Source organism: Cucurbita pepo, chromosome LG11, assembly GCF_002806865.2.
Source record: "Cucurbita pepo subsp. pepo cultivar mu-cu-16 chromosome LG11, ASM280686v2, whole genome shotgun sequence".
NCBI lineage: Eukaryota > Viridiplantae > Streptophyta > Magnoliopsida > Cucurbitales > Cucurbitaceae > Cucurbita > Cucurbita pepo.
Genome location: NC_036648.1, coordinates 9,015,321 through 9,041,425, shown reverse-complemented (window position 1 = coordinate 9,041,425; position 26,105 = coordinate 9,015,321). Strand labels below are relative to the sequence as shown.

General features: G+C 35.8%; 3 protein-coding genes across 5 annotated transcripts; 2 read left to right on the top strand and 1 right to left on the bottom strand.

Moving 5' to 3' along the window:
- Nucleotides 1-5,443: 5,443 nt before the first annotated feature.
- LOC111805111 (protein kinase PINOID 2-like) lies at nucleotides 5,444-8,156 on the bottom strand. The gene is made up of 2 exons (XM_023690006.1): nucleotides 7,504-8,156; nucleotides 5,444-6,460 (listed from the first exon to the last, which is right to left on the bottom strand). The coding sequence occupies exons 1-2, from the start codon at nucleotides 8,058-8,060 to the stop codon at nucleotides 5,578-5,580; spliced, it is 1,440 nt and encodes a 479-aa protein (XP_023545774.1). The 5' UTR covers nucleotides 8,061-8,156; the 3' UTR covers nucleotides 5,444-5,577.
- A 5,034-nt stretch (nucleotides 8,157-13,190) lies between these two features.
- On the top strand, nucleotides 13,191-17,807 carry LOC111806044 (NADH-cytochrome b5 reductase-like protein). Of its 3 annotated transcripts, none has more exons than XM_023691383.1 (14): nucleotides 13,191-13,408; nucleotides 13,698-13,740; nucleotides 13,884-13,959; nucleotides 14,356-14,415; nucleotides 14,527-14,577; nucleotides 14,976-15,030; nucleotides 15,139-15,209; nucleotides 15,302-15,353; nucleotides 15,673-15,750; nucleotides 16,051-16,140; nucleotides 16,387-16,500; nucleotides 17,083-17,151; nucleotides 17,253-17,332; nucleotides 17,530-17,807. In XM_023691383.1, the coding sequence occupies exons 1-13, from the start codon at nucleotides 13,241-13,243 to the stop codon at nucleotides 17,307-17,309; spliced, it is 984 nt and encodes a 327-aa protein (XP_023547151.1). In that variant the 5' UTR covers nucleotides 13,191-13,240; the 3' UTR covers nucleotides 17,310-17,332; nucleotides 17,530-17,807. The 3 variants fall into 3 exon arrangements, with proteins under 3 accessions (XP_023547151.1, XP_023547149.1, XP_023547148.1); XM_023691381.1 differs by having other exon boundaries at nucleotides 17,253-17,358; XM_023691380.1 differs by having other exon boundaries at nucleotides 17,253-17,803.
- A 4,246-nt stretch (nucleotides 17,808-22,053) lies between these two features.
- LOC111805970 lies at nucleotides 22,054-25,942 on the top strand. The gene is made up of 8 exons (XM_023691283.1): nucleotides 22,054-22,176; nucleotides 22,260-22,388; nucleotides 22,935-23,050; nucleotides 23,391-23,472; nucleotides 24,082-24,141; nucleotides 24,223-24,330; nucleotides 25,243-25,288; nucleotides 25,496-25,942. The coding sequence occupies exons 1-8, from the start codon at nucleotides 22,102-22,104 to the stop codon at nucleotides 25,705-25,707; spliced, it is 828 nt and encodes a 275-aa protein (XP_023547051.1). The 5' UTR covers nucleotides 22,054-22,101; the 3' UTR covers nucleotides 25,708-25,942.
- The last annotated feature ends 163 nt before the right edge of the window (nucleotides 25,943-26,105 follow it).

Here is a 26,105-nt window from a genome sequence, read left to right as displayed (position 1 = left end):
TTTTTTTTTTTTTTTTTTTTTTTTTTTTTTTTTTTTTTTTTTTTAACAAAAACAAAATCCACGAGATTGCAATATGAGAGGTTGTTCTAAAAACTATGGGTGCTTTTGAATTTTGATTCTATGAACCTGAAATTTCGTATAGGATTTGAACACGTGTCAAATTGAATGGCTGTGATTTCTGGTTGTTTTGCATATTTAAGCACCTATGGGCTTTCTCCAGCTGCTTTAAAATGAGTGTCTTTATTTGGTAAATAAATAAATAAATAATAAAAAAAATTGACAAATCTTGGTGGGTGACACTCAACCCTTTTCAATTTTTGGATAAAGAGAATCGTAGATGATTGACGGTTTGCTAGCCGACATTGTTCGTTTTAATCCATTATGTATCATCGTTAGCCTCAAACACGTCATCAGGGAGCAGTATCCACACGTTTATAAGAAATACTTTGTTTTTCGGGGGTCCAACTTCCTCGTTGACACACCGCTAATGTCTTGCTCTGATATGATTTATAACCGTTCAAACCCACTACTAGCAAATATTGTCCATTTAGAAGAGTATAAAAACCTAAACTCACAGATACGGGAGGGGTTAAAGCACACAATATCTGCTGGGAGTGGTCTAAGGCGGTTATATATTAAATACTTTATTTATTAAACTTAGTAAGTTTATTAGACACGTTTTAAAGTAAAATTAGAAGGTTGAAAACACGTTTTAATTTAATTTAATTTAATTTTTAACCACAAATATTGAATTTTTACCGCTAAAATAAGTAACTATTTTTTTACCATGTTTGGACTTGACTCCCATTTGGAGCAAAACCAACTGGCCTAACAGCATTTTGCTCCCTTTTGAACCCACAGAAAAACAAAAGGCTTTTTTTATTTTTATTTTTTTCAAATAATATTTTAATTTTATTATGTATTAAAAAAAAAAATTATTATTATTATATATTATAATAAATTATTGGGTAATTAGAAATTATTCTAATTATAATAATAAGTAATAAATAAAAAATAAATTTAAAATTTTGTCATAATAATAATAATTATTTTTGCACATGTTAATAATTTACAATTAGTGGGCCATATGGTAATTTCACGCTAGCCTATAATTTGGCTGTTAGCTAAATAGGGGGAGCCTCCCCTATTTATTTATTTTTTATTTTTAAAAAATTGGAAAAAAAAATATAATAAAATGATTTTAAATTTATGGGAGTTATCATAATACAAAATCTTTTTACATTATGATCGGATCATCTCCTCACCTTTATTTTCTTTTATTTATTTATTTCTTTTTGTTGGAATTTCCATATATAAATGAAATATTTCAATATTAATATTTTATAAATTATTATTATTATTTATACGAGACAAATTAAAATTTTCGATTTTCCTCTAAATTTAAAATGAAGAAGGAAAGCAACTCAACCGAGAGTACCTTAGGTCATACTCACATCAGTCTCGGCTTCTCCCGAGCTGAGGTTGAGGCAACCTTCCCCAGAGCTTGATTAGGTCATGGGCACGTATTAGGCTCGTATTACCATCTTAACATGATTTTTCATAATAATTAAATTGGGTCTTGGTAATACACATAAGCACTCGAACAACTATAGATCTCTCTGTTATCAATATAAAACCTTGTTTGAACTCGAACCATACGAGCTATATATTATGTCAACTACACACGACGTTCCCGTTTGTTTGATAGATCATTTTACCGACCATTAAAAGGCGAAGAAAGTATTAATAAAATTGATTTATAGAGAGGAATGATGAGGGAAAATGGGGCCAATGGATCACTTCTTTTGTTGTTTGATGAACAAAATGATGAACTTAGTGTTTCTTTTTGGTTTTTGAGTGAAAGTTTGTGATTTGTGCTTAGTTTTTCTTGAATTGTGAAGATTTAATGGTGTGTGGGGAAGAAGAGAGGGGCCTCGCGTGCTTGAACAGCCACACATAGGTACCCAGCTGACCACTCTATCGATCCAAACTTTCGTCCATTCAATCACCTCCTCGAGACCTAAAACGCCCTTTTTTTAGGTCGGGAACTCTTCATTTTATACCAATTTGAACATAGTTCAGTAGATATCAACGGCTATCGCCTTAAACGTTGATAGTTTGATCCCTACACTTGCAATGGTTAGATCACTATATCTTGTGAAAAAACTTTACCAACTATAATAAATAGTTGCGGCTCAAAATTAGTAACGTGGCGAGTAAGAAGTAAGAAGTAGCTCGAAAATAGTCGCCTGTTATTTTCAAATACAAACGAAGCTTCGCCTATTCTCAATTGGTTATGAACGTCGTAAGGTGTTTCTCTTCGCAAATCTCAGCATATCCCTAGTTGGGACGAGTAGTAGTTTCTCACTGTTGAAGTTATTTGAGAGGTTGGAATAATGAGACCGACATTTACATCGTTGGATGAAACAAGCTATTTATTAAGGGTCTCTCTGTGTGTGAGATTCCACATCGGTTAGAGAGGAAAACAAAATACTCCTCAGTAGACACGCTTTAAAACTGTGAGACTGATGGCGATACATAACGGGCCGAAGAGGACAATAACTACTAGTGGTGGGCTTGGGTTGTTATAAATGATATCAGAGCCAGACATCGGACGATGTGTCAGCGAGGACGTTGGGCCTCTAAACAGGGTGGATTGTGAGATCTTACCTTCATTGGGGAGGGGAACGAAGCATTCCTTAGTATGAAAACCTCTTCCTAGTAGACGCGTTTTAAAACCGTGAGACGGATGACGATACCTAATGGGGTCAAAGCGGACAATATCTACTAGCGGTAGGCTTGGGCTGTTATACTCTTCTTCTCTTTCCCTCGAACAGATCATAAAGATGAATCTTTATAACGTTATATCATTTCTACCTTGACATTATGAAACTCTCTTTTCAAAAAAGTTAGGGTTAAAAATATATGGTAACTTTCAAATAATTATTGAAGCAAATACTATATGTTTCATAAATTTACTTTTTAACGCTCTCAAATAATCCCCATATCATGGAGTTGCTTGGAATTCAAAAAGATTATAATAGAATGATTAAGTTGGAGTGTCCAATTAATTTATTACTAGCTTTGTTACATAGCCTAATCATTTTCTATCATACCACTAGAGATCATGAAAAAATGGTAAATATTTTTGTATTTTTAACCCTAATTTTAGTGATAAATGTAACGCACAACCCGGGTTCGGACAAACTTTTGGACCAACCAGGTTGATTAACTGAACAGGTATGTTTATACGGCTAAATAACTTAACCAACCCGAACTATGAAAGTTGAATTGAATTAGATTTTTTTTCTTCCAGTTTCGGTTGGGTTAAATTTTTTATGAGCCCGACCCATTCAACAATAATGTTTGTAACTGATGCTAGTGATGCATTGTGACTGGAAACTATTTGATATTTGAACTTAATGACATTTTAGATATTAACGTAACATGTATCGTGATAAGGAGAATCTTTTAAATAATTAAAAAAAGAACAACGTGCGATCAAATCCAACCTAACCCTAAAATACATAATTGGGTTGGGATGAGTTGTAAACTCTAGTCTTGTTTATCCGAGTCGGTTGACAGGAGGCAAACATGACAGATGTCACATTCTTGCTTGTCTGTGTCTGTTGACAGGGACGTCAACCAATTGAGTGAAGGAGGATGTCACCGTCATGCATGTCCAAGGCATGTTGTCAATGGCCGCATGACAGATATCCTAGTCTTGCTTGTCCAGAACGTGTTGTCTATGGTTGCATACCCGTTCCAAACCCCTTTTACATGCTTTCATCCTAGATGGGTCTTTACCATTTCATATTGGGTCGGGGTGTAACCCAAAGGGTGAAAAAAAAAAAAAAAAAAATTCAACTCAAGAGCGGTTTTTCAAAAATCCTGTTCAACCCAAGTAAAAAAGAAAAAGAAAAATCAGCTCAATCTAGTGTGAGTTATGTAGTCCGAGTTATTCAAGTTATCAAATCATTTGAACAGGCCTATTGAAGCTAATATTAGTTGAACGTTCAAATAATATTGTGGGTCGGTTTGAATTTTTGACCTCGTGTCGAGATTTTTGAAATTATAATATTTAAAAAAGAGCTTTTTCCACCTAGAAAATGCAATGGGAGCATGCTATACATTTCTTTTACTTTTCCTTTTTCCTTTTCCTTTTCTTTCTTTGTTGGTAATGAGTAAAACCAAAGAAAATCATAAGCAAGGAAGACTAACTTTTATCTACTTTTTAATTTTGAACCAAATAGAATTATATAGTTTTCTAAATCATGTTATTATATTAAAAAAAAATTAAATACTTTTATAATGTTCATATACGACGAACCGTGTGAGATTCCACATCAGATGGAGAGGGAAACAAAACATTTTTTACAAGGGTGTAGAAATCTCTCTCAAGTAGATGTGTTTTAAAATCGTGAGGCTGACAACGATACGTAACGGGTCAAACCGGACAAATTGTGAGATCCCATATCGTTTGAAGTGTGGAAACTTCTCCTTAGTAGACGCGTTTTAAAATCATGAGGCTAACAACGATACATAACAAACTAAAGTGGATAAACTGTAAGATCCCATATCGTTTGGAGAGCGGAACGAAACATTTCTTATAAGAGTGTAGAAACCTCTCATTAACAAACGTGTTTTAAAATCATGAGGCTAACGACAATACGTAACATGTCAAATCGGACAAATTGTGAGATCGCACATCGTTTTGGAGAGTAGAACAAATCATTCCTTATAAATGTGTAATTGTGAGATCGCATATCGTTTGGAGAGAGGAACGAAGCATTTCTTATAAAAGTGTGGAAACTTCTTAGTAGATGCGTTTTAAAATCATGAGGCTAACAACGATACGTAACAGACTAAAGTGGATAAGCTGTGAGATCCCACATTGTTTGGAGAGCGGAACGAAACATTCCTTACAAGAGTATAGAAACCTCTCCCTAATAGACGTGTTTTAAAATCATGAGACTAACGACGATATGTAACATGTCAAATCAGACAAATTGTGAGATCCCACATCGTTTTGAGAGCAGAATGAAGCATAGAAATCTCTTTCTAGTAGACGCGTTTTAAAATCATAAGACTAACAACGATACGTAACGGGCCAAAACAGACAAACTGTGAGATCCCACATCGGTTAGAAAGGATTGATAATCGTCACGGGATCTATCTTTTTCTTATTTTTATAAATATTTTTTTAAAAAGTAAATTAGTTTCATAAAAATGAATGTTAAAAGCCAACAAAAAGAAAACCCTACCTTTCCCCTCTTTTGTTCTTTGGTCTATTCTATATATATATATAATATAATGTAATAATTGACATCACATGATTTTACAATAGTGATCATCATGAGAATCACATTGAAGCAATTATGGAATTTTTTCTTTTTACTCCTTTTGTATATTTATATTAAATATAGATTATAAGCGGAGAATCTAAGTACAAACACGTTAATCTAATACTGAATCACTCGTAACAAAACACATATATCTTTTGCTCGTTTCTCGTTTTTTTTTCTTTTCAATTTCGTCTATGTACATACAAAGACTAAGAAATGACCTGAAGTTGATTCAGAAGTAATCGAAACGGTCAGAAGGGATTTGATAGGGTTGTTGTCGTTGTTGTTTGGTCAATTTAGGGTTTTTGGAGCGGGGATTAAGGTGGTCGGAATTCGGGACATGGGGAGGTCGAACCGAGCGGATTAAAGCCCAATTCACTCCTTTGAAAAATTCATGTCTTTTGATTTCAATTGAACCCTTTAAGCTTCCAATTCTCTTCTTGGGATTCTTCACCAAAAGCTTCTTGATTAAATCCTCAACTTTCACCATTTCTTCATACTCTTTGCTGCTACTAAACCCAATTCTTGGAAACCTCAATGGCTGTCTCAATATGTTCATTAATGTCTTCTCATTGTTTTCCCCTTTAAATGGGGTTTTTCCGTACACCATTTCGTATAAGAAAATCCCCACCGTCCACCAATCCACTGCGCTGCCGTGTCCTTGACCGGAAATAACCTCCGGCGCCAAATATTCGTGGGTTCCGACAAAGGATTTCGATCGAGCATTGATCGGCTCCGCTACTAATTCCGGTTCCGTGTCGAATTCCTCGTTGTATCCATCGTCGTCGACGTGTTCGGTGATTGTCGTGACGGTGGTGGGTTTCCTGCGGCGGGAGATGGAGAAACAGGAGAGAACTGGCTTAATTGGGACGGCGGCGCAGGAGGTGGTTGATGACGTGGAGTAAGATCGGACGTAACGTTCGGTGACGTCAGAGGCGGTGGTTCTGGAACGGATTAGCTTCGGAACGACGTCGCATTTGAGACAGAGATCGAAATCCGACAGCATTATGTGACCGTCGTGTCTGACCAGCACGTTTTCCGGCTTCAAATCTCTGTAAACTATGCCCATCATGTGCAAATACTCTAGGGCTAAAATTATCTCCGCCGCATAAAACCTGTCCCAAACAAAAAAAAAAAAAACATTAATATTTATAAAATTATAATATCATCTCTATTTTATTTTATTTTACTTTCGTCCCTAAATTCATTAAAAAAAAAATACCCGTCTTTTCGTACTTTCTTATATCAACGTCACGTCACGACCCAGAAATCCAAATTTTTAATCTCTAAGTCATAATTTTTCTTTTTAATAAATATACATCAATTATCGTTAAAATAGGTTTAATTTATATAATTAAACTTAGTTTAACAGAAAAATACTCATATCAGTTAGTATGTACTTTTGGAATAATTATCATGATGAATCAGGCCGTGACATCTTCTAGACTCAACCCTATAAAAATATATGTCAATTATCGTTAAAATATATTTAATTTATATAAATTAAACACAGATTAACAGTAAAATACTCATATCAGTCCATAATTACTTTTAGAGTAATTATCATGAACGTTCGTGAATTTGGTTGAGTCGGGTTGTAACATCTTCCAGACTCAACCCCGTAAAATTTTCAACCCATATAACCCTCCTAAACTCAAAAATAAATAAATAAATATATATATATATATATTTCAAATATTTAATCAAAATTTTCATCTAAAAAAATTAAAAATATATTTTTTTAGATTTGTTAGAAAATAAATAGTAAAAAAAATTATAAAATTAAAGTAAAGTAAATATAAATAAATTATTATATATATATATATATATATAAATAAATTATTATATACATATATATGTATATATAAATAAATTATTATTATTATATATATATATATAATAACTTTTCAACCCATATAACCTCGTAAATTTGTAAAACCTCGATTTATTTATTTTTAAATATTTAATCAAAAAATTTATCTAAAAAGGAAATTAAAATTATAAAAATTATATTTTTTTTAGATTCGTTAGAAAATAAATAGTAAAAAAATTATAAAATGAAAGTAAAGTAAATAGATATATATATATATATATATATATATATATATATATATTTAAATTTTTAATATTTAATTAAAAATGGAAAAGAGGAACATACTTGGCAGAAGAAATGGAGAATCGTTTCGCCGGCTGACGGAGGCGAGCGGCGTACAAATCACCGCCGGGACAAAACTCCATAACCAAACAAGAGTAATGCGAAGCTTCAAACGCGGCATAGAGCGTGGGCAAGAACGGATGATCAATCATTTTCAGGATCTCCTTTTCCATCTCCGCTCTTCTTTCCTTATTCCTCACACACACCGCTTCTCTGTCCACCACTTTCATCGCGTAGCAGCACTGCCCGACACGCGCCGTCGGCGTCGGCTTCCTTATCTGGCAGAGATAAACATTCCCAATGTCTCCGCTCCCCAACCGCCGTAGAAGCCGGAAATTCTCCAACCCCACCTCCCCTTTTGCTCCCCGGAGCCACCGCATCGCTTCCCATGCTACTTCGTTGGCTTTGTGTGGCTTTTGTACTGGAGAAGTGGCGTCTGTGGGTGAGCTGCTGCTGCTGCCGAAGCTTAGGTTGCTCATCCAGCTACGGGTGGAGTCTGGGAGTGTTATGGAGGAGCAGCTGCTGTCGTAGTCTGACTCGTCTCTGGCTATGGCTGCCATGGCGGAACGTTAAGGAAAATACTCAAAGAGAGAAGGCTTGGTTGAGATTCTTGTTGTGTTTGTGTTGGTTTTTATATATAGAGACATTATAATGTTTTTCTTTTTTCTTTTTCCTTTGTTTTTATTTGATCTGGCCCGAGATGTCCAATTAACTCGGGAACTCTACTTCAATGAAGATAGATAATTCCGTTTTGATGGAGAATGAAAGAGGGAGTGAAAACAAGTTTATTCCTGTTACTAGACCGGGGGTGGATTTGGGGGCGGTCCCACATCGATTGGAGGAAGAAAGAGTGCCAGCGAGTACACTAGACCCCGAAGGGGATGGATTGTGAGGTCCCACATTGGTTGGGAGAGGACACTGGGTCTCGAAAGGGGTGGATTGTGTTGTCCCACATTGGTTGGGGAGGAGAACAAACTATAGAACGAGGACGTTGATTTCTTCCGTTTTTTTTTTTAACAGCCCAACTCAGGTACGAAATCCATGTTGAGTCTGTTGGATGTTGATGAAAGTCCCATATCCGCCAATTTAAGGAATGATTATGGGTGAAAAATACTATCTCTACTAGTACAAGGCCTTTTGGGAAGCCTAGAGCGAGAGTTTATGCTCAAAGTGAACAATATCATACCATTGTGGAGAGTTGTGTTCATCTAACTGAGTCAACAATCATTGAGAATGACACCACCAAGGGAGATCGAGATCAACATCTTGCTCTTGGAATAAGGTTCTAGACTGGAGACATGGATTATTGTCATTTGTGGTCTCTCCCAAATCTCTGCTCCCTCACTATATATATATATATATAATTTGTGTTTCATGACTAGTCAAATGAGGAGCCCATAGGTCGATGCCGAAAGACACATGCTGCCAACCACGATCGGGATGACAACGTCTCCACAGGCATAACAAAGACCTAAGCTTTGCCCACCGTCTCAATATGTCGTCTCCACAGTGTGGAATTAATATTAAAATTTTAGTTTTTAAAAATTATACTTAACGTTATCTCATAGCTTTGAAATAACTCAAGCACAAAAATCTATGTTGAGTCAACAATCATTGAGAACGGCACCATAAAGCGAGATCGAGATCAGTACCATACCTTTGGATAGAGTTTTCGATCTGGAAACACCCTAAACTGTAAAAACAGTATAATGGGAGAGCAATACACTCGTCGTGCTGCTAGGATTTGATTCAAATCTTTTACATAATCTCTCAAGATGTAGAAGATGGAAAAAATGTCTAAAATTCCTATCTCGGTCCTCACAAAGTTTGTAACGGGTTTCGAACGGTCAATTTTGAATTTAATGAATCGTCGCTATTAAGCACGACGACCATATAATTTAAGGATTAGTTGGCGAACCGATTTTAGGCAAGTGGCACAATCCAATATCTTATCCAAATGGATCAAAATTCAAAATTTATTTTATTATTTTCCCATCATTTTATCCATGTTTTTTTTTTTTATCATATTACATACGTGGCAAAGGAGAACGAGCGTGGCATTCTTGTTATTTCTCCAAAACATGTGGGTAATTCAGGAAATATATACGGTCAAAAAGGCGGATGATCAAAGCGTATAAAATAAAACGTATCCTAGGAGTAAAACGACGTCGTGGAAAGATGAGGGTAGTTAAGTAATTTCAGTACGGCAGCGGTGCACGAAGCGCCCGTGCCTCTAATTGATATCCACCACCTACTGTCACGTAGTTCGGTCCTTTAATTTACTTTTCCATCCTCGCTTTTCTCACACATGTGAACCCAAACAATCTACAAATTATTATTATTATATATTATAAAGTTTTTTAATATTAAAAAAATTGATTTTTTTTTTTTTATCAAATCCCTCCGCCGCTCGATAATGTCGTTGAAATTACACTACGAAATGTAATATAACGCTCCATATTTAAGATTCGACATCAAATGACCTCGACATACCTATGCATCACCTACGATATGGTCAGATTACCTACTCCTCGCTTCTTAGAAAACTATTCTCACAGATCATGATCGGTGACAACAAATATTACATAAATTTTTTTTAGCGATGAAAAATCAAACTTTAGTTGGTCGGATTTCACTTACTCTTTGTGATGCTCGAGTAAATGATAGGTACATGAACGAACGGATATAACATCCGAATGAGAGTGGTCACGAGGATATGATGATTAATAGGCTTCAACCATGAAAACTTTAAAGCATGGTTGGTTTAGAACAGTGTTAAAAGCACGTGAATGAGAACATAACATTTTAAAATGACTCGGTTTGGTCTGTAAAGATAGTCTACAAATATATCATAAGAAAGGATCTGGAAACCTCGTCCTAACAGATACATTTTAAAACCGTGAGATACATAACGGGTCAAAACGAACAATATCTACTACTAGTGGGTTTGAGCTGTTACAGATTGTTGGATCGTAAACCCGAACATAACTCGATCGATCGAGATGTTTCTTGAAAATTAAGTCACAATCGAGAGAGAGAACGAACGAAATCTTATCCCCCAGTTATGTGGGATTTGCAAAGGACTTTGAGATGGCTTTTTGTTCAATCTTTTTTTAAAATTCACCACTTTTGGTGTGCAAGATCTTATCATCTTCGCTCTTTGGTTGCCATTTCAGTCAGCAATCTCAGAAAAACCTGCAGAGCTGCAGAAGTTTGAACACACATAGCCATTCCCCCCCTCCATCACTTTGCCCCATACATTCTTCTCCCCTTTACTTCACCTTTTCCACGACATCCCGTCCCTAAAACGTCGTTTTACGCTCTAACCAATCGTCTTACTATAGAAACGTTATCGTTATGCGTATATATTAGCATTCGGATCACTTCACAATGTTCGTTTTGGTTAAGTGAGAGCCGAGAGCCAGTAGTAGAAGCGAGTGCTAGTGACATAAGCCATAAGCTTGAACGAGATTCGAGAGAAAGTAATGAAAATGAGTCGACATTTTTTTTATTAGCTCGACCCACTAAAAATAAGGTTACAATTCAACTCAATTCTACTGTACTTTTTAAGAATATTATGAAAATCAGTAATATTTGATGTTTGTAATCGATGTTGATAGTGCGTTGTGACTTATAAATGTTTGATATTTGAGTTTTATGAGATTTTAGTTAACATTATCGTGGATTACTCGGACCGTTCAACCGACCCGATCCATGTATACCCTAATAATTTAGAAGAAAAGTTGGGAAAAAACCAAAGACCTACGGTCAGCATCTTGGAGTTATGTTGTACTAAATTTACTGAGCAACCAAACATGGCCAATCTGACAGCCCTACACTGTCGAAAGATATATATATATATATATATATATATATATATATATATATATTAACGCTCGATATTTATTAGTTTAGACATATATTGTAACAATACCGCTAGTAAATATTGTCTAAGTTTTTTCCTTCTAGATTCTCCTAAAGGTTTGAAAACATGTTCGGTAAGAAGAGGTTTCTACATTCTTATAAAAACATGTTTTGTTCCTCTCTCCAACTTACGTGGAATCTCACAATCCACCCGCTAGCACACGGCTCAAAACATGGATTTGATACCATCTGTATCAGCTCAAGCTCATCGGTAGTAGATATTGTCGACTTTGACTCATTACGTATCACCATCACCCTCATAGTTTCAAAACGCATACTTATATTAAAAAATCGAATGGTTAAATTATAAATGGGAAGGCATAAAATTCAGTGAAAATGTAAAAAAAATTAAAATAATAATTAAAAGAAAAAAAAGACATGGGGATGCATAGATGACTTCTGAACTGTTGTTTTTTTCAGACATATCATCATGGGCAGCTTCTTCTCATGTTTTTTTTTTTAAATTAAAATTAATTAATTGTATATAAAAATAATGTTGGTCAAAAGGGCTGTCCTTATATTTTTATAAACTATAGAGTAAAACATTATTAAAATGAATAATATATAAATATGTTAGCTTTTTATTATAAAGATTCGTGTCACAGAGAAATTAATGTACTTTTTATCCTAAGTATATTAAATAAATGTATAGGGAATTCTTCCAGCTGGGGCAAGGGCAATTTGGTCTAATCTATATTTCATTAGTCAATCCAAAAAGGACCTTAAAATAAATGTTAATCCAAGAAAGGACTGTTTTGAAAACTGTGCTTTGAATGCCTTACTGTCTCATATCATTACTCCCTCCCTCTATTTTAAATATTATTTCTTTTCTTTTTATTTTATAAATTTTCAAATTTAATTCCTATATTTAATTTATTATAATTCAAATTAATTGATTTTATTTTTTTATTTTTTGCTTCCTCCCCCTTACTAATACTGATAAAGGGGCTCTTCGAGCAAGGAGGCATCCTAATAGGAAGGCCGACCATTACATAAGTCGCCATCCGTCCAGGAGACATGTAAGCTACCTTTCTTTGATCCACCTCACCCCGACCTAATTCACTGGCAAGATGCCTACGGTTAAAAAGCACTGACATATAAAGATCCAAAATTCGAATGAGTTCTTGGTCCTGGTCAGAGACCACTGTTCGCATCCGTGGTCTTATTTCAAAAAATATCAAAGGTTTCAAAAAAGTTTCCTAATATACCCTTTTTAATTTTTAAAATTATTTAAAAAACTTTTTCAACTTTTTTAAAAACTAAAAAAAAAAATGATAACATGTTTCGAAAATAATTTTAAAAAGAGATATAATTTATAAGGGGTTGATGGTAAAAAAAAAAAAAAATTAAAACTTAGTTAATACTAATTTTAAAATTTATGGATATTTAAATATATTATTATTATTAAAAAAGTATTAATGAAAATATTTAAAATTGAAGGGTATTTTTGAAAAAAATTGAAAGTTTGGGGGCAAAATTGTTATTTTTCCCGATATTTATGTATCGACGGTATTTTTTTAAAAAATAATAAAATAGTATGAGAAAAAGGGCCGTACGGAAACGTATAATTTTATATTTGTTTTAGGGCAGCGGGTGGCCCAATGAGAATTGGGCTACAAACTAGAGGCCCAAATAATTGCATTCGAATTGGGCTCAAGTAGGACCAAGAAACCAGGCCCAGTGGCTAGGCCCATTTTCAAAAGTGGGCCCGTTACATGTCCATTTCTCAAAGTATCAAAAGGCAGGGGGTTTGTTTGTGTGCAGTACTGCAATTATTCCATTACACATTTCGTACTCTTTCTTTCCTCTGGCGATCATGGCTACGTTCCTCCGAAGGCTTGTAAACGCTGCTCCAGCTCTACGCTCCAATGCATTTGGAGGCCAATCAAAGATCCATTCTTCTAAGTATAGATTCCCTATCGGAGCTATTGCTGCAGTTTCTGGCGGAATCTCGTATATGTATTATGTTTCATCATCGGATTTGGTAATTCAGCTGGATTTTCGTGTTTTCTTATCTTGTTTTTAATTGTATGTGCCGGTTATAAGATCCATTTCGGAGGTTGATTGTATTGAATTGTTACATTCTTATTTATTTTCATAATTTGAAATCGTTGTGATGGATTGGTTTATTACTGAGCTTCATTTTCGTCGTTTGTTCGTATGATTTGGTTGTTGCGGCGTGTTTTATTCTTATGATTATCGAAATTTAATGGACGTCTAGGATGAAGCATCTCTTTGGAGCTTAATGTTCTATTGGTAAATGTTATTCACAGGTTCATCTAGATCAAAACAGTGAAGCGGGAGGCCCAAAAGTTGGTCAGTTTGTTTCATTTGCTATTTCTAGAACAATTTTGTTATAAAAGAAAGAAGAATCTGGCTTGAATGAACTTTTAAATTTTTTAGTTTGTTCTTACATTTCATAATCCATGAAAAACGGTTTTGTGCACTTCCATTTCCAGCACTCAAGTCGGATAAATGGATTGAATTCAAGCTGCAAGACACTGCACGGGTTACTCATGATACTCAGTTATTCAGGTACAAAATTTAGGATCCCCGTTTTATGGCACTTTAGTAGGATAATGAAGCATCTATTTGCTTTGAATACTATATAGATGCTTCAATTTTCGGATCCCCATTTTATAGAGATGTCTTTAATTTTAGATTTCAGGTAAGGAATTGATGTGGGGTTAGCAGAAAACAATTACTAAAACTACGCCCCAAACTTTTTCCCTTGAAATAATTACCGGAGCCACTAGTCTCAATACATTTCGTCACACTACTATGTATTTTTGTGTTTGCTCGCAGCTCCTTTCTTCTTTCTACACTCCAATATAACATAACCTCACCCAAGTAATTTGTGCAGTAATGCTACTAATTATAAGTAGGGACTTTTTATGTATGCAATATTTTCTAATACACAAATTGGGGCAGGTTTTCATTTGATCCTACTGAAAAATTGGGGTTGCATGTCGCTTCATGCCTCCTGACGAGGTAAGTTTTTCTCTTTCCTCCTCCACCCTTCTTTTTCAATTTGGTCATGATTGCTAAGTTAAAAGGATTATGCTTCTGGTTATTCATCCCGGTGTGTTGTTGTAACCACAGAGCACCAAGTGGAGTAGATGCTGAGGGGAAAGTAAAATACGTTGTACGCCCGTAAGTCATCTTGTGCAAATATTGGCATGCTTGATTTTGATTTTACCTATATTTGATTATTGAAAATTTGGTATCAGTAAGTTGGAGTTTTTGAGGGTTTAGCATAATAATAAAAAGTCTTTTATAATTCAGCCAATTGATTATGTTTTCAAAATACTTACCTCCTTGGGAAGTTGAGACTTCCAGCCAGTCCATTCAATATTCACAGTTCAATCTTTATGATATTCCAGCTACTTTGCTACCTTCTTATTCACCAGCAATCCAACCTCTCTTCTTTATATTTAATTGATCTTCATGAAATGATTTTGTTTGTGAGTCTGTTTTTTGAAACATCAAGATGAGACTCGATTGTATTTATTGATGTATGTAATGTGATTCCCTGTAATTATTCTGTCCAGGTATACACCTATATCAGATCCTGATTCAAAGGGATACTTTGATCTACTGATTAAGGTATGTTGTTCTTCACATGTATATTTCCTTAATGTATCTACTTATCCTTTTAAAGACAAAACTTCTATATGATTACTTAATTTGTGGTTTCTTTCGTGAATTTTGCAGGTATATCCTCAAGGAAAAATGAGTCAGCATTTTGCTAGCTTGAAACCTGGGGATGTGGTTGAAGTGAAAGGGTATTTTTAATTTATTTTGTCTTCCTACTTACTTTCAGGCCATGTATTGTATATCGTATATGTCACCCTCTTTTCCCTTAATTGCTTTGCAGCCCCATTGAAAAGATCAGATACTCACCAAATATGAAGAAACACATTGGCATGGTAAGAAGAATCATCTCAGATTGACCGTGAAACTATATGCACATTAACTCAATTGCTGTGCATCCCCATTGAAAGCTCAGATACTCTAGTTTGCATATCATACTTTGGATTGGCAATCATTTTTAACTTGTAATTTAAAAGATAAAAGTTCATTTAATTTTTTTATTGACATGCAAGTTATATAGCTTTCTTTGTATCGAGAATGACCATTTCTATTATATGACAGGAAACTGAAAGACAGCTTAAGTGTAATTAGAGTAACTAAATACTGAGATCAACTATACGTGATATCTCCAAATTTTGTTTTCTGCCCATGCAGATTGCTGGTGGCACTGGAATTACTCCTATGCTTCAAGTCATTGATGCTATAGTAAAAAACCCAGATGACAATACCCAGGTGCGCAATCACTTAGTAAAGCAAGTTTCGTTGATTTAGAGAAAAGTTCCAATAGAAGACCCTAAACCCTATTTGGAGCTTGTGAAAATGCCCAATTGGAACTGTTGTAGTAATTTCCGGTATTTTCTATGGGCAGTGGAGCAGCATTTTCTTCTAACACTTAAGTGATGAACCTGGGAAATTTTGATAGTAGACACCCTTTGATTTTTCAACCTACCTTCGTTTGTGCAGTACAAGCACAAAATTAGCTCAGCTGTAACTTTTTTATGATTGCTTGAGCATTTCCTTTAATGCTTACAGGTCTCGCTGATTTATGGGAATGTGTCGCCTGATGATATATTGCTTAAACAGAAACTTGACCTACTTGCATCTAGCCACCCAAATTTAAAGGTATCGTTTATTTGATTAATGAAAAACTGCTGTAATATTTAGAATTGTGTCCTATCAAATGATTGTGAGATGAATGATGACATATTAAGAACCTAGTTTCAGTAGCGTGTTCATGTATGAAGGACAGCCCTTTGTCATCACTAGGGTAATTTCATTTGTATAGAGAGATAAAACAACAGTTTATTGATCGAATGAAATTCCTGCCTCGTAATGAAAGTGATGGACTCTATGGTAATAAAAATGTAGGTCTTCTACACTGTCGACAATCCATCAAAGAGTTGGAAGGGAGGAAAAGGATACGTATCAAAGGATATGGCCGTTAAAGGCTTACCTGCCCCTGGGGACGACACACTAATCCTCGTAAGTGTTCATTGTTGTTGTTGCTGTAGTACTTCAGTAACCGGTAGTCTTTGCAGTTCTTATCTATTTCATTGCGATATGATCAATAAGAACCAGCCTACAAGTCATTTTCCTCTAGTGGGAAGGAAAATGAAAAAATGGTTTAAAAAATCTGTGTTGCCTCTTCGATCTATTGTTCCCATTATTATAATAACATATTGAATCATGCTCTTGTATATCAATTGGGCCGTCTAAATATCTTCATATCATCTAGACCTATATGTGAATTATATCAGTATAAATCGAGTGTGGCCTGTAGAGCCAGGCTCATAGATCCTGTTGTAGCCAATGGTCTGGCTACAAGTTACTTACTAGGACAAACCAATGAAGGTGTTCGAGTGCCTCCACACCCATATGGTTTTGAATGTACTTGTATACACACACCTGGCTACATGGCCAGGGCATTGATATTGAGGCTATCTAACTTTTACACTAAGAGTCTATCTGTAATTTTTGGTTGAAATGGAAAGAAATTATATGTTTTATAGTTTTACTACCATAGTCATTTCTAGATACATAAACGACTCCATTCCACGTGTTCAGGTATGCGGTCCACCAGGAATGATGAAACACATATCTGGGGAGAAGGCTAAAGATTACTCACAGGGAGAGGTATAGTAATATATTTGGGCTTTTCACTGTCCTTTCATGAACTTTAATTGATTATCGACTGTTATTACATAGTAATAATCTTTTTTACTGCTTTCTTGTAGCTTGCTGGCATCCTTCAGGAACTTGGATATACGAAGGAAATGGTCTACAAATTCTAACAAGATTGACGTATAAACTTTATGTGAGGAAGTATTTTCTGAAGCATAGGTAGATTTGAGTCTTTTGACCAAAAAAATTTAAATCAAAATAATTTCCAAGGTGATGTTCATTAGAAAAGTTAATCTTATGAAGGCCAGTTTATGTCGGCTTTTTCGACTTTTTCTTGAAGTGTATAACACTTGGCTGTTTGTTTCATGTCATGTTGTCCGAGTGAAATAGCATCTCAGCCGGGTCTACCAGGAATGCCTCTGGATTAAGAGGCCGGCATCTCATCCAATTCTAGGGTTAATAATAACACGACTGCTTCTCCATAAGTGGTTCGTATCTCGTACTTTTTTCAATTGTAGATTTCTTTTCGGATCGACTTTTTAAGTGCTTAAAAGGTGTGTTGAAGTTAAAAAATATATATTTTTAAGCACTTAGAAAGTCAATCCATACGTTCAGAACTTTTTATTTATGTAATCTTGATTCTATCAATTAGAAACTTATCCAATTCTTTAAGATTGATTGACTCTTCTATTGAGATAAGAAAGTAGGCATTTACATAGGTTCATCATTCTATGAACTCAAGCTCATTCATTAGCCTTCTGAATCTTAGTTCTAAACAACAAAATATAGAGTTTCTCCATTGAAAAGTATAGGAAACAACCTGTTGAGTGGGTCACAAATGACCCAAAACTTGAGCCAACAATACAATGCCAGGCCGGCCCATGAACTTTATCAAACTCCTGCATTAGGCCCCAACATATTACTATAAATCGATATGCAAAATGGAATGTCAAGGGAAAACATTTATTAAACACTCTTTTGTGTTCTAAAAGAGGTTAGTTTAAGTATGCTGTAGCATACATTTTGGCTCGATTTGTTAATCTATGATCCTATAAACTTGGCTCATCTCACTCTACTAATCTCAAAACCCTTCTTGATCCTCGTCCCTTAACCAATCCGAGTCATACTAATTTAGTAATAAGTGAGATTCTTTCAAAGTGATTGCAAGGGAAATTAGCATTACTAAGCCAATGCACATGGATTGTTAGGAAAAGGAAGACTACATTTGAATGAAATATCAGATTGTGAGCTTAAAATATGTGCTAATCACTGATCTAAACACATGGGCTGTCGGATCCTTTGACCAAATGCCCACTTGAATTCTGTCTGATTTTTTTTATTCTTTTATAATATAATACACTGATTTAGTGATTGAAGTGAACAACTGCCTCAATGATCAGAAACCTAGAGTTTGAGATGGATTGTGTTTAATTAGAGGATTTGGACATGGATTCGTTACTATATGATCAGAAACGTACTTGCATCCATCTTGAGTTACACTCATCTTTAGGGTTCGGTTGAACGGGCCAATCACAAATTCTTCTTTCTTATTTTCTTTTAAAATAGTTTTAAGTTTTTTCGGTTGTAGTGTTCGGGTTGGGTGGGTGCGACCTAAAATGTACTTGAACATTGTTGTTCTCGATAGAATCGAACCAAAAAGGAAAGCAAGAAAGTATAGTATCAAGGGCCTTCCATTTTGCTTTTTCTTTTTTGTGCAGTTCCTCTCAAACCCGAAATTTTCCATGTCCAAAAAAGGAAAGAAAAAGTGAGAGTTTGTGTAAAACTACAAATCCACCCAAACCCGGAATTTTCCATGTCCAAAAAGGGAAAGAAAAAGTGAGTTTGTGTAAAACTATAAATCCACCGTTAGCAAATATTGTTCTCTTCTGGACTTTCCTTTTTGGGTTTCTCCTCTGGACTTTCCTTTTTGGATTTCTCCTCAAGGTTTTTAAAACGCTAGGAAGAGGTTTCCACCCTCCTTTTATTAAGAATGTTTTGTTTCCCTCTCCAGCTAATATAGGATCTCACAATCCATCCCCTTCGGAGCCCTGTGAATCCATCCCCTTCGGAGCCCTGTGTTCTTGCTGGCACTCATTCCTCCTCGAAACAATGTGGGATCTCACAATTTGAGTAAAGTTATTCATTTTGTGAAGCGGATCAATGATATGCTCGTAATGAGTATATATTTAAAGAGGAAAACCCAAAAAAGGACAGAAATGTAACCACAAAACTTGGCAAGGGAAGAATCTATGATACCTTTTTAATATTGTAAGCCATATACTTTGAGCTGAACTTCTCCAAGCTATCATAACTCCTCCTTGCAGTCCTAAAAGCCTCAACTTGCATCATCTCAGGCATGTCTGATACCAACACCTTCACTTGAAGAAACGCAGCCACTGATGCCAAATTTGTTTCCACTTGGGAGACTGACTTCCTCCCCTCGACCACCACCTTCCTTCCCCCGCCCCCGCCCCCGCCCCCGCTACCATTCTGATCACTTGCTTTCTTAGATTTCCCATTCAACCAGTTATACTTGTAAACAGATGTTTTATCCACCGAAACAGGGTTATGAGCTGGTACATTGTGACGAGCTCCATCCCGAGACTTGTAGAAGGATTTGAATCCCTTCATTTGCTTGTTTAGACTAGCCATTACGTTTACGTTCTCGTGGAGAATATATAGAGAACATGGAGACTAGCCATTACGTTTACGTTCTCGTGGAGAATATATAGAGAACATGGAAGGGGGAGGAGTTTTTAAATAATGAAAAGAGTCAAACCATGTGATGAAGGATAATAAATTGGTTGTGATTTGATATATTTTGTGGAGCTGCTCCAAGACAGCCTAACAGAAAGGACACCCACACCCTTCACAGCCTTACTTGTAGGGTAAGGGTCCCTTGAAGTATATGGTAGGTTGATGTATTATTTGTCCTAAACAAAGGAGATAGCATTTTCAATGAAACAAAATGCTTCCCTAAATCAATGTTGTGGAGAGTTTGAACAAATGTTTGTCAAGGCCCAAAAAAATATATATATATATAATAAGGTATTTTAAGGAATATAGGAACAACTCTTATTATTATTATTATTTTGTCTTTTTAACAGAAAATAAACATATATATTATTATTCGAATGTTTTGAGACGTGTCTATTAGAAAAAAGTTTTCGTACATTTACAAGGAATGCTTCGTTCCCTACTCCAACCGATGTGGGATCTCATAGTCCACTTTCCTTGGGGGCCCAACATCCTTGTTGGTATACTGCCCCAATGTCTATCTTAGATACCATTTGTAAGAGTCTAAGTCCACCACTAACAGATATTGTCCGCTTTGGTCCGTTACGTGTATCGCTATTAGTCTCACGGTTTTAACACACCCTTATAAGGAATGTTTTCCATTACGTATCGCCATTAGTCTCACAGTTTTACTCACACGTCTATTAAAGAGATATTTTAACACCCTTATAAGGAATGATTTGTTTCCCTCTCTAACTGATATGAGATCTCAGCTTGTTTCCCTCTGTAACTGACATGAGATCTCAGCTCTTGAACTCAGAGATTTTACCCTCTGTAACTGACGTTTCCCTCTGTAACTGACATGAGATCTCAGCTCTTGAACTCAGAGATTTTACCCTCTGTAACTGACATGAGATCTCAGCTCTTGAACTCAGAGATTTTACCCTCTGTAACTGACATGAGATCTCAGCTCTTGAACTCAGAGATTTTAACACCCTTGTAGAAATATTTTGTTTCCCTCTTGAACTGACATGAGATCTCAGCTCTTGAACTCGACATGAGATCTCAGCTCTTGAACTCGACATGAGATCTCAGCTCTTGAACTCGACATGAGATCTCAGCTCTTGAACTCGACATGAGATCTCAGCTCTTGAACTCGACATGAGATCTCAGCTCTTGAACTCGACATGAGATCTCAGCTCTTGAACTCGACATGAGATCTCAGCTCTTGAACTCGACATGAGATCTCAGCTCTTGAACTCACTCGACATGAGATCTCAGCTCTTGAACTCTAGGACAGTGACAAATTAAATTTTTTAAAAACAATTTATTAAATAAATTTAAGTTTATGATTTTTTTTTAATAAATAATGTATAAATGATGTGCAATATTAAATATTTGTTAACATGTCGACATTTTCATCTATATTTCCACATCGACATAAAAAATCAACATTTTCATTGTATCGTAACAAAAGGTCACTGATGTAAATATAATATAAATAAACTAAATTATTTTAAAATAAATAAAATGGAGATAAATTTAATTTAATTATTAAATACAAGGTCTTTGTAGAAAATCGAGAGGGGAAACTTTGAGGGCAAAAGAGGGTTTTCATAATTGCTGGTTTTTTCTTTCAACTAATTTGGAGATCAATAATTAATAAAAAGATAATTGATATTTTGCTACATTATGCTTCATGTAGAGGACCAAGCTACCGTAATACTTTATATTATATAGACAATTTTTTTTAATAATTGATATCTTTATCAAAGTAATTTAATATAAAGTTCTATTATTATGACATTTAATAATTTATTTAACAAAATCTAATAATGGATGAAGTAATATAATTTTAATTAGTGTGTTATTTAGTATAATTATTATTTTATGGTTGAAAAGTGACATATAATTATTTCTTTATTTAATAAATATAATAGTGTAAGCTATGTAGCTTATATTATAAAGTTCATAATAATATTAAAACTAAGCAATGAAAATTGCATTATTTTGGGATTAATTAATTCACTTTATGATAAATATGTAACAGTTTAATGACCCGGCCCATAATGGGCATGGGCAAGGGCAAATTTGGAATTGCACGGTCCGGTCCGGTCCGGTCCTTGTATGACAATATAAACGGAAACATAAACCGACTCAATCAGACCGGCATGCGAGCCAGACACAAACCTCACGGGAGCCCACTGCTTCACAAGGAAGACGAAGATGCTCAGGCCGCCGTTTGCAAAGCGCTTATGGAATCCCACAGCACGCAGTTTTCTGCTTCGTTTCAGTCAATATGTAATTAGTTTCTCCATTTGCATCTTCTGTTCTACGGTTTTCTCTTTCATTTTTGTTTCTCTGATTTGTATTGGTCTCTTTAGAGGGAACTTCATAGCAGAAATCGGAAAGCCATGGAGTTGATCGCCAAAGGATGGAGTGCTTTGAAGGAAGTCGATAGAGTTATTGATTACTGCGAGCTCAATGATCGCCGTCTCATCCCGCTTCTTCGGGTAATTGCTTTGAATTACACCTTGTTTCTGTTTTTATCTTCCCAAATCGCTGAAATAATCGTTACGATACTTTTTTACATTGCTAAGAAATCATGTAACTAATTACTAATTCTTACTGATTACTGAGATGGATTTATGTGGAAAACAGTATCTGAATGCTTGATGTTCATGAAATTTCCTTGGATGTTTTCAGGATTTACTGAAAATTTAGAGGCCTCAAGTTCAAATTCAATGCCATTTCATTTCTTTCATAATTAATATTTGTTCATAGTAGATTAGTCCTATCCTAGCTGATTACGTCGAAAACTTGAGCTTTTGGGTTATCATCTTATGCTGCAGTTGAACAATTTGGTATTTGTGTCTGAATTAAAGAAATGTATGCCATTGTCCAGAAGCTAATGGGATGGCCTTCACAGAACAGCAGGCAGCTTTGCTTTTATTACTTTGGTTTTGGTTGCATTTTCTATGTACTTTCTCTGTTTTCTTTCTGTAATTGGGATTACTCTCTCACGAGATGGACGTTGTTCCCGTTTGCAAATGTTTCAGACAGCGAAGGAAAACTTTGAATTGGCTCTTGAAGTTGATAATTCAAATACCCATGCTAGATATTGGTTGTCAAAATTGCATTTGAAGTATCACGTCCCAGGGGGATGTAAAGCTGTGTAAGTGAACCTTGTACTTCTATTCTTGACCGATGCATTCGTTACTTGGGATAACTGCTGTAGTTCTTGAGTTTTGTGTTTCAAGCGTTATGGCTGTAATGTTTCGAAGGTAAGTGATAGGTCGGCATGGGAAAGAAATTCAGTATGACTCTTTTGAAACATCTACTTTCATTTGTTCATTGTCTGTTTCAAATCTCAGAAAACATGAAGTAGACGGGTTCATTTGTCTTCAAGTTTTTTGTATTTATATTGCACCACTGTGTGGCCATGTCTATTATATGGCTGCTGGTTTTTTGCTCAGGGACATGTTTTAGTCTCTTTTTCTTCTTTGTTGTAACAGGGGAGCTGCATTGTTGGTTGAAGCAGCAGATATGGGCGATCCAGATGCACAATATGAACTCGGTTGTCGTCTGAGAGTTGAGGTGAAACTGCTAATTTTTGTTGCTAGTGAATGCATTGTCCAATCCATAAATAAGAGCAAAGTTTTGGACCTTATTTAAAAAAGAAACTGTGAGATCCCATGTCGGTTGGAGAGGGAAACGAAGTATTCCTTATAAGGGTGTGGAAACCTCTCCCTAGCAGACGCATTTTAAAAACTGTGAGTCTAACGACGGTACATAACGGGCCAAAACAGACAATATCTGCTAGCGGTGAGCTTGGATTGTTACAGAAACTTGGTTGAGTTGGTTAACTTCTAACTTATTTTCTTGGGTTAACTGTGGTTTTGGTTCCACCCCACTAACGAGGCCCATTCACCGAACACTAATTTTGATAGACATGGAGGATTTTTCTTTTTTCACCCAAAAGTTTGGACTTAGTAATCAAAAGATTGGACCTAAATCTGGTTAAGTAGGTGCGATGTCACATGCCTAACCATACGAGTTATTCTCATGGCATTAGGAGTAAATATCGTTTTTTGCCTATTGCTTGTAATCACGTTAGCAAGTTAGGTATTTATTCTTCCATGCTTGTATTTGTTGCCTCATCAACTACTTCGGTTTTTATTTAAGTCGGTGAAATGGTTTGTGCAGAATAAATATGTACAATCAGACCAACAAGCTTTCTATTATCTGGAGAAGGCTGTTGACCAGGTATGACGCCTAATTGCAGGCTCAAAGAGATCACATTTTCAAATTATGCATTAAACCTTACCTGCTCTTGCAATGTTCTAGCTGCATCCAGGTGCACTTTTTCTTTTAGGTGCAGTATATCTGACAGGAGACTGCGTGAAGCAAGATATTGCATCGGCATTATGGTGCTTCCATCGGGCCTCAGAGAAGGTAGTATATTGTATTCCTTTCATCATGATTATAGGCTCTACAATTCAAAAGCTGCATACCTTGGCACTGGGTTGCGGCCTAGTTCCAGGCAAGCATCGTCCGATATTCACCTCACACAGCATGGGCTTTTGCGCAATTACACGTGTGGGCCCTCCTTGATAATATACTTGTGAGATACCACATCGGTTGGGGAGGAGAACGAAGCATTCTTTATAAGGACGTGAAAACCTTTCTCTAGCAGACGCATTTTAAAAACTTCGAGGGAAAGCCCAAACAGGACAATATCTTCTAGCGGTGGGCTTGGGCTGTTACAAATGATATCAGAGCTAGAATTGAGCGATGTGCCAGCAAAGAGGCTGAGCCCTGAAGGGGGTGAACACGAGGCAGTGTGCCATCAAGGACGTTGGACCCCAAAACGGGGTGGATTGGGGGCTCCCACATCGATTGGAGGAGGGAACGAGTGCCAGTGAGGACGCTGGGCCCTGAAGGGGGGTGGACTGTGAGATCCCCACATCGGTTGGGGAGAAGAACGAAGCATTCTTTATCAGGGTGGAAACATCTCCCTAGTAGACGTATTTTAAAAACCGGAAAAACCCAAAGAGGACAATATCTGCTAGCAGTGGGCTTGGGCCGTTATAATACTATTTCTCCCCTCCAATCCATACTTTTGATCCAGTTGCCTTTATATTCCTTCCTTTCATATGAAAATAATCCATCCATGACCCCTTTTTATTCCCTTGTTCACATATGACATATTTGCCATCTGGTTTTCTCTTCTATTTTAATCTTTTTATTCCATCATTGTATTAATCATTGGTTTCTTAATTTTCTGTTAGCACACTGTTGGAACATTTATGCTGTAGACAATGACTTTAACTGGTATAATAACTTCATGGTTTCTCATGTTCGCAGGGTCATGCTGGTGCAGCTATAGCATACGGATCTCTTCTTCTCAAAGGTAAGAATTTCTCTAGTTCCACAGGTTGGTACTAATTCAAAGTATTCCACAACGTTATTTAGAAAAAAGCATAAAAACTACATCATGATCTTAGATAGAAAGTTGTGGAGTTCGCATCGTATCGATGCATCAAAGTACTAGACGATTAAATAGAGCCAAATTTAGTAGCTACCCCTCATCTTTAGTCCTTTGATATGCATGTCTTAGGCGTTGAAGTACCCGAATCTCTAACGAAATTCAGCTTAAAGAATGGTTCTTCAACCAGAAAGGCTAGAAATAACCCAGATGGTCCTATGAGTTCAGTTGAGAGGGCTAGAGAACAGTTCAATGCAGCAGCAATCTCAGGGTGTGATCTTGGGCTCAAATGGTTAAACAGACTCGAAAAGGAAGAAAGGAATTTGTTGACCGAATCTGGATGACGCTATTGACATTAATATACACGTTATAGGACCGAGTTACCTCGAACAAATTGGTCTCCTTAAAGAAGAGTTTCTCTTCATATTAGTACATTAAACTTGATTAAAGATATGTATGTTCTTTACTGGCTGATTTATATTATAACCCTCTGTATCTCTTTTGTACAAGCAGGCAAAGTAATTCCTTGATTCATCTGTATCATGATATATAATAAGCATTGGGTAGATTGCTTTGACATCTTCTCAAACATCTTCTCAAAGGTGTTTTTTCTTGATCAATTCTGCTCATGATCGATATTCTTTTTGTAACAGTTCAAATCTACTGCTAACAGATATTATCTTCTTTGAGCTTCCCCTCAATATTTTAAAACACGTATGTTAATGAGGGGTTTCTACGTCTC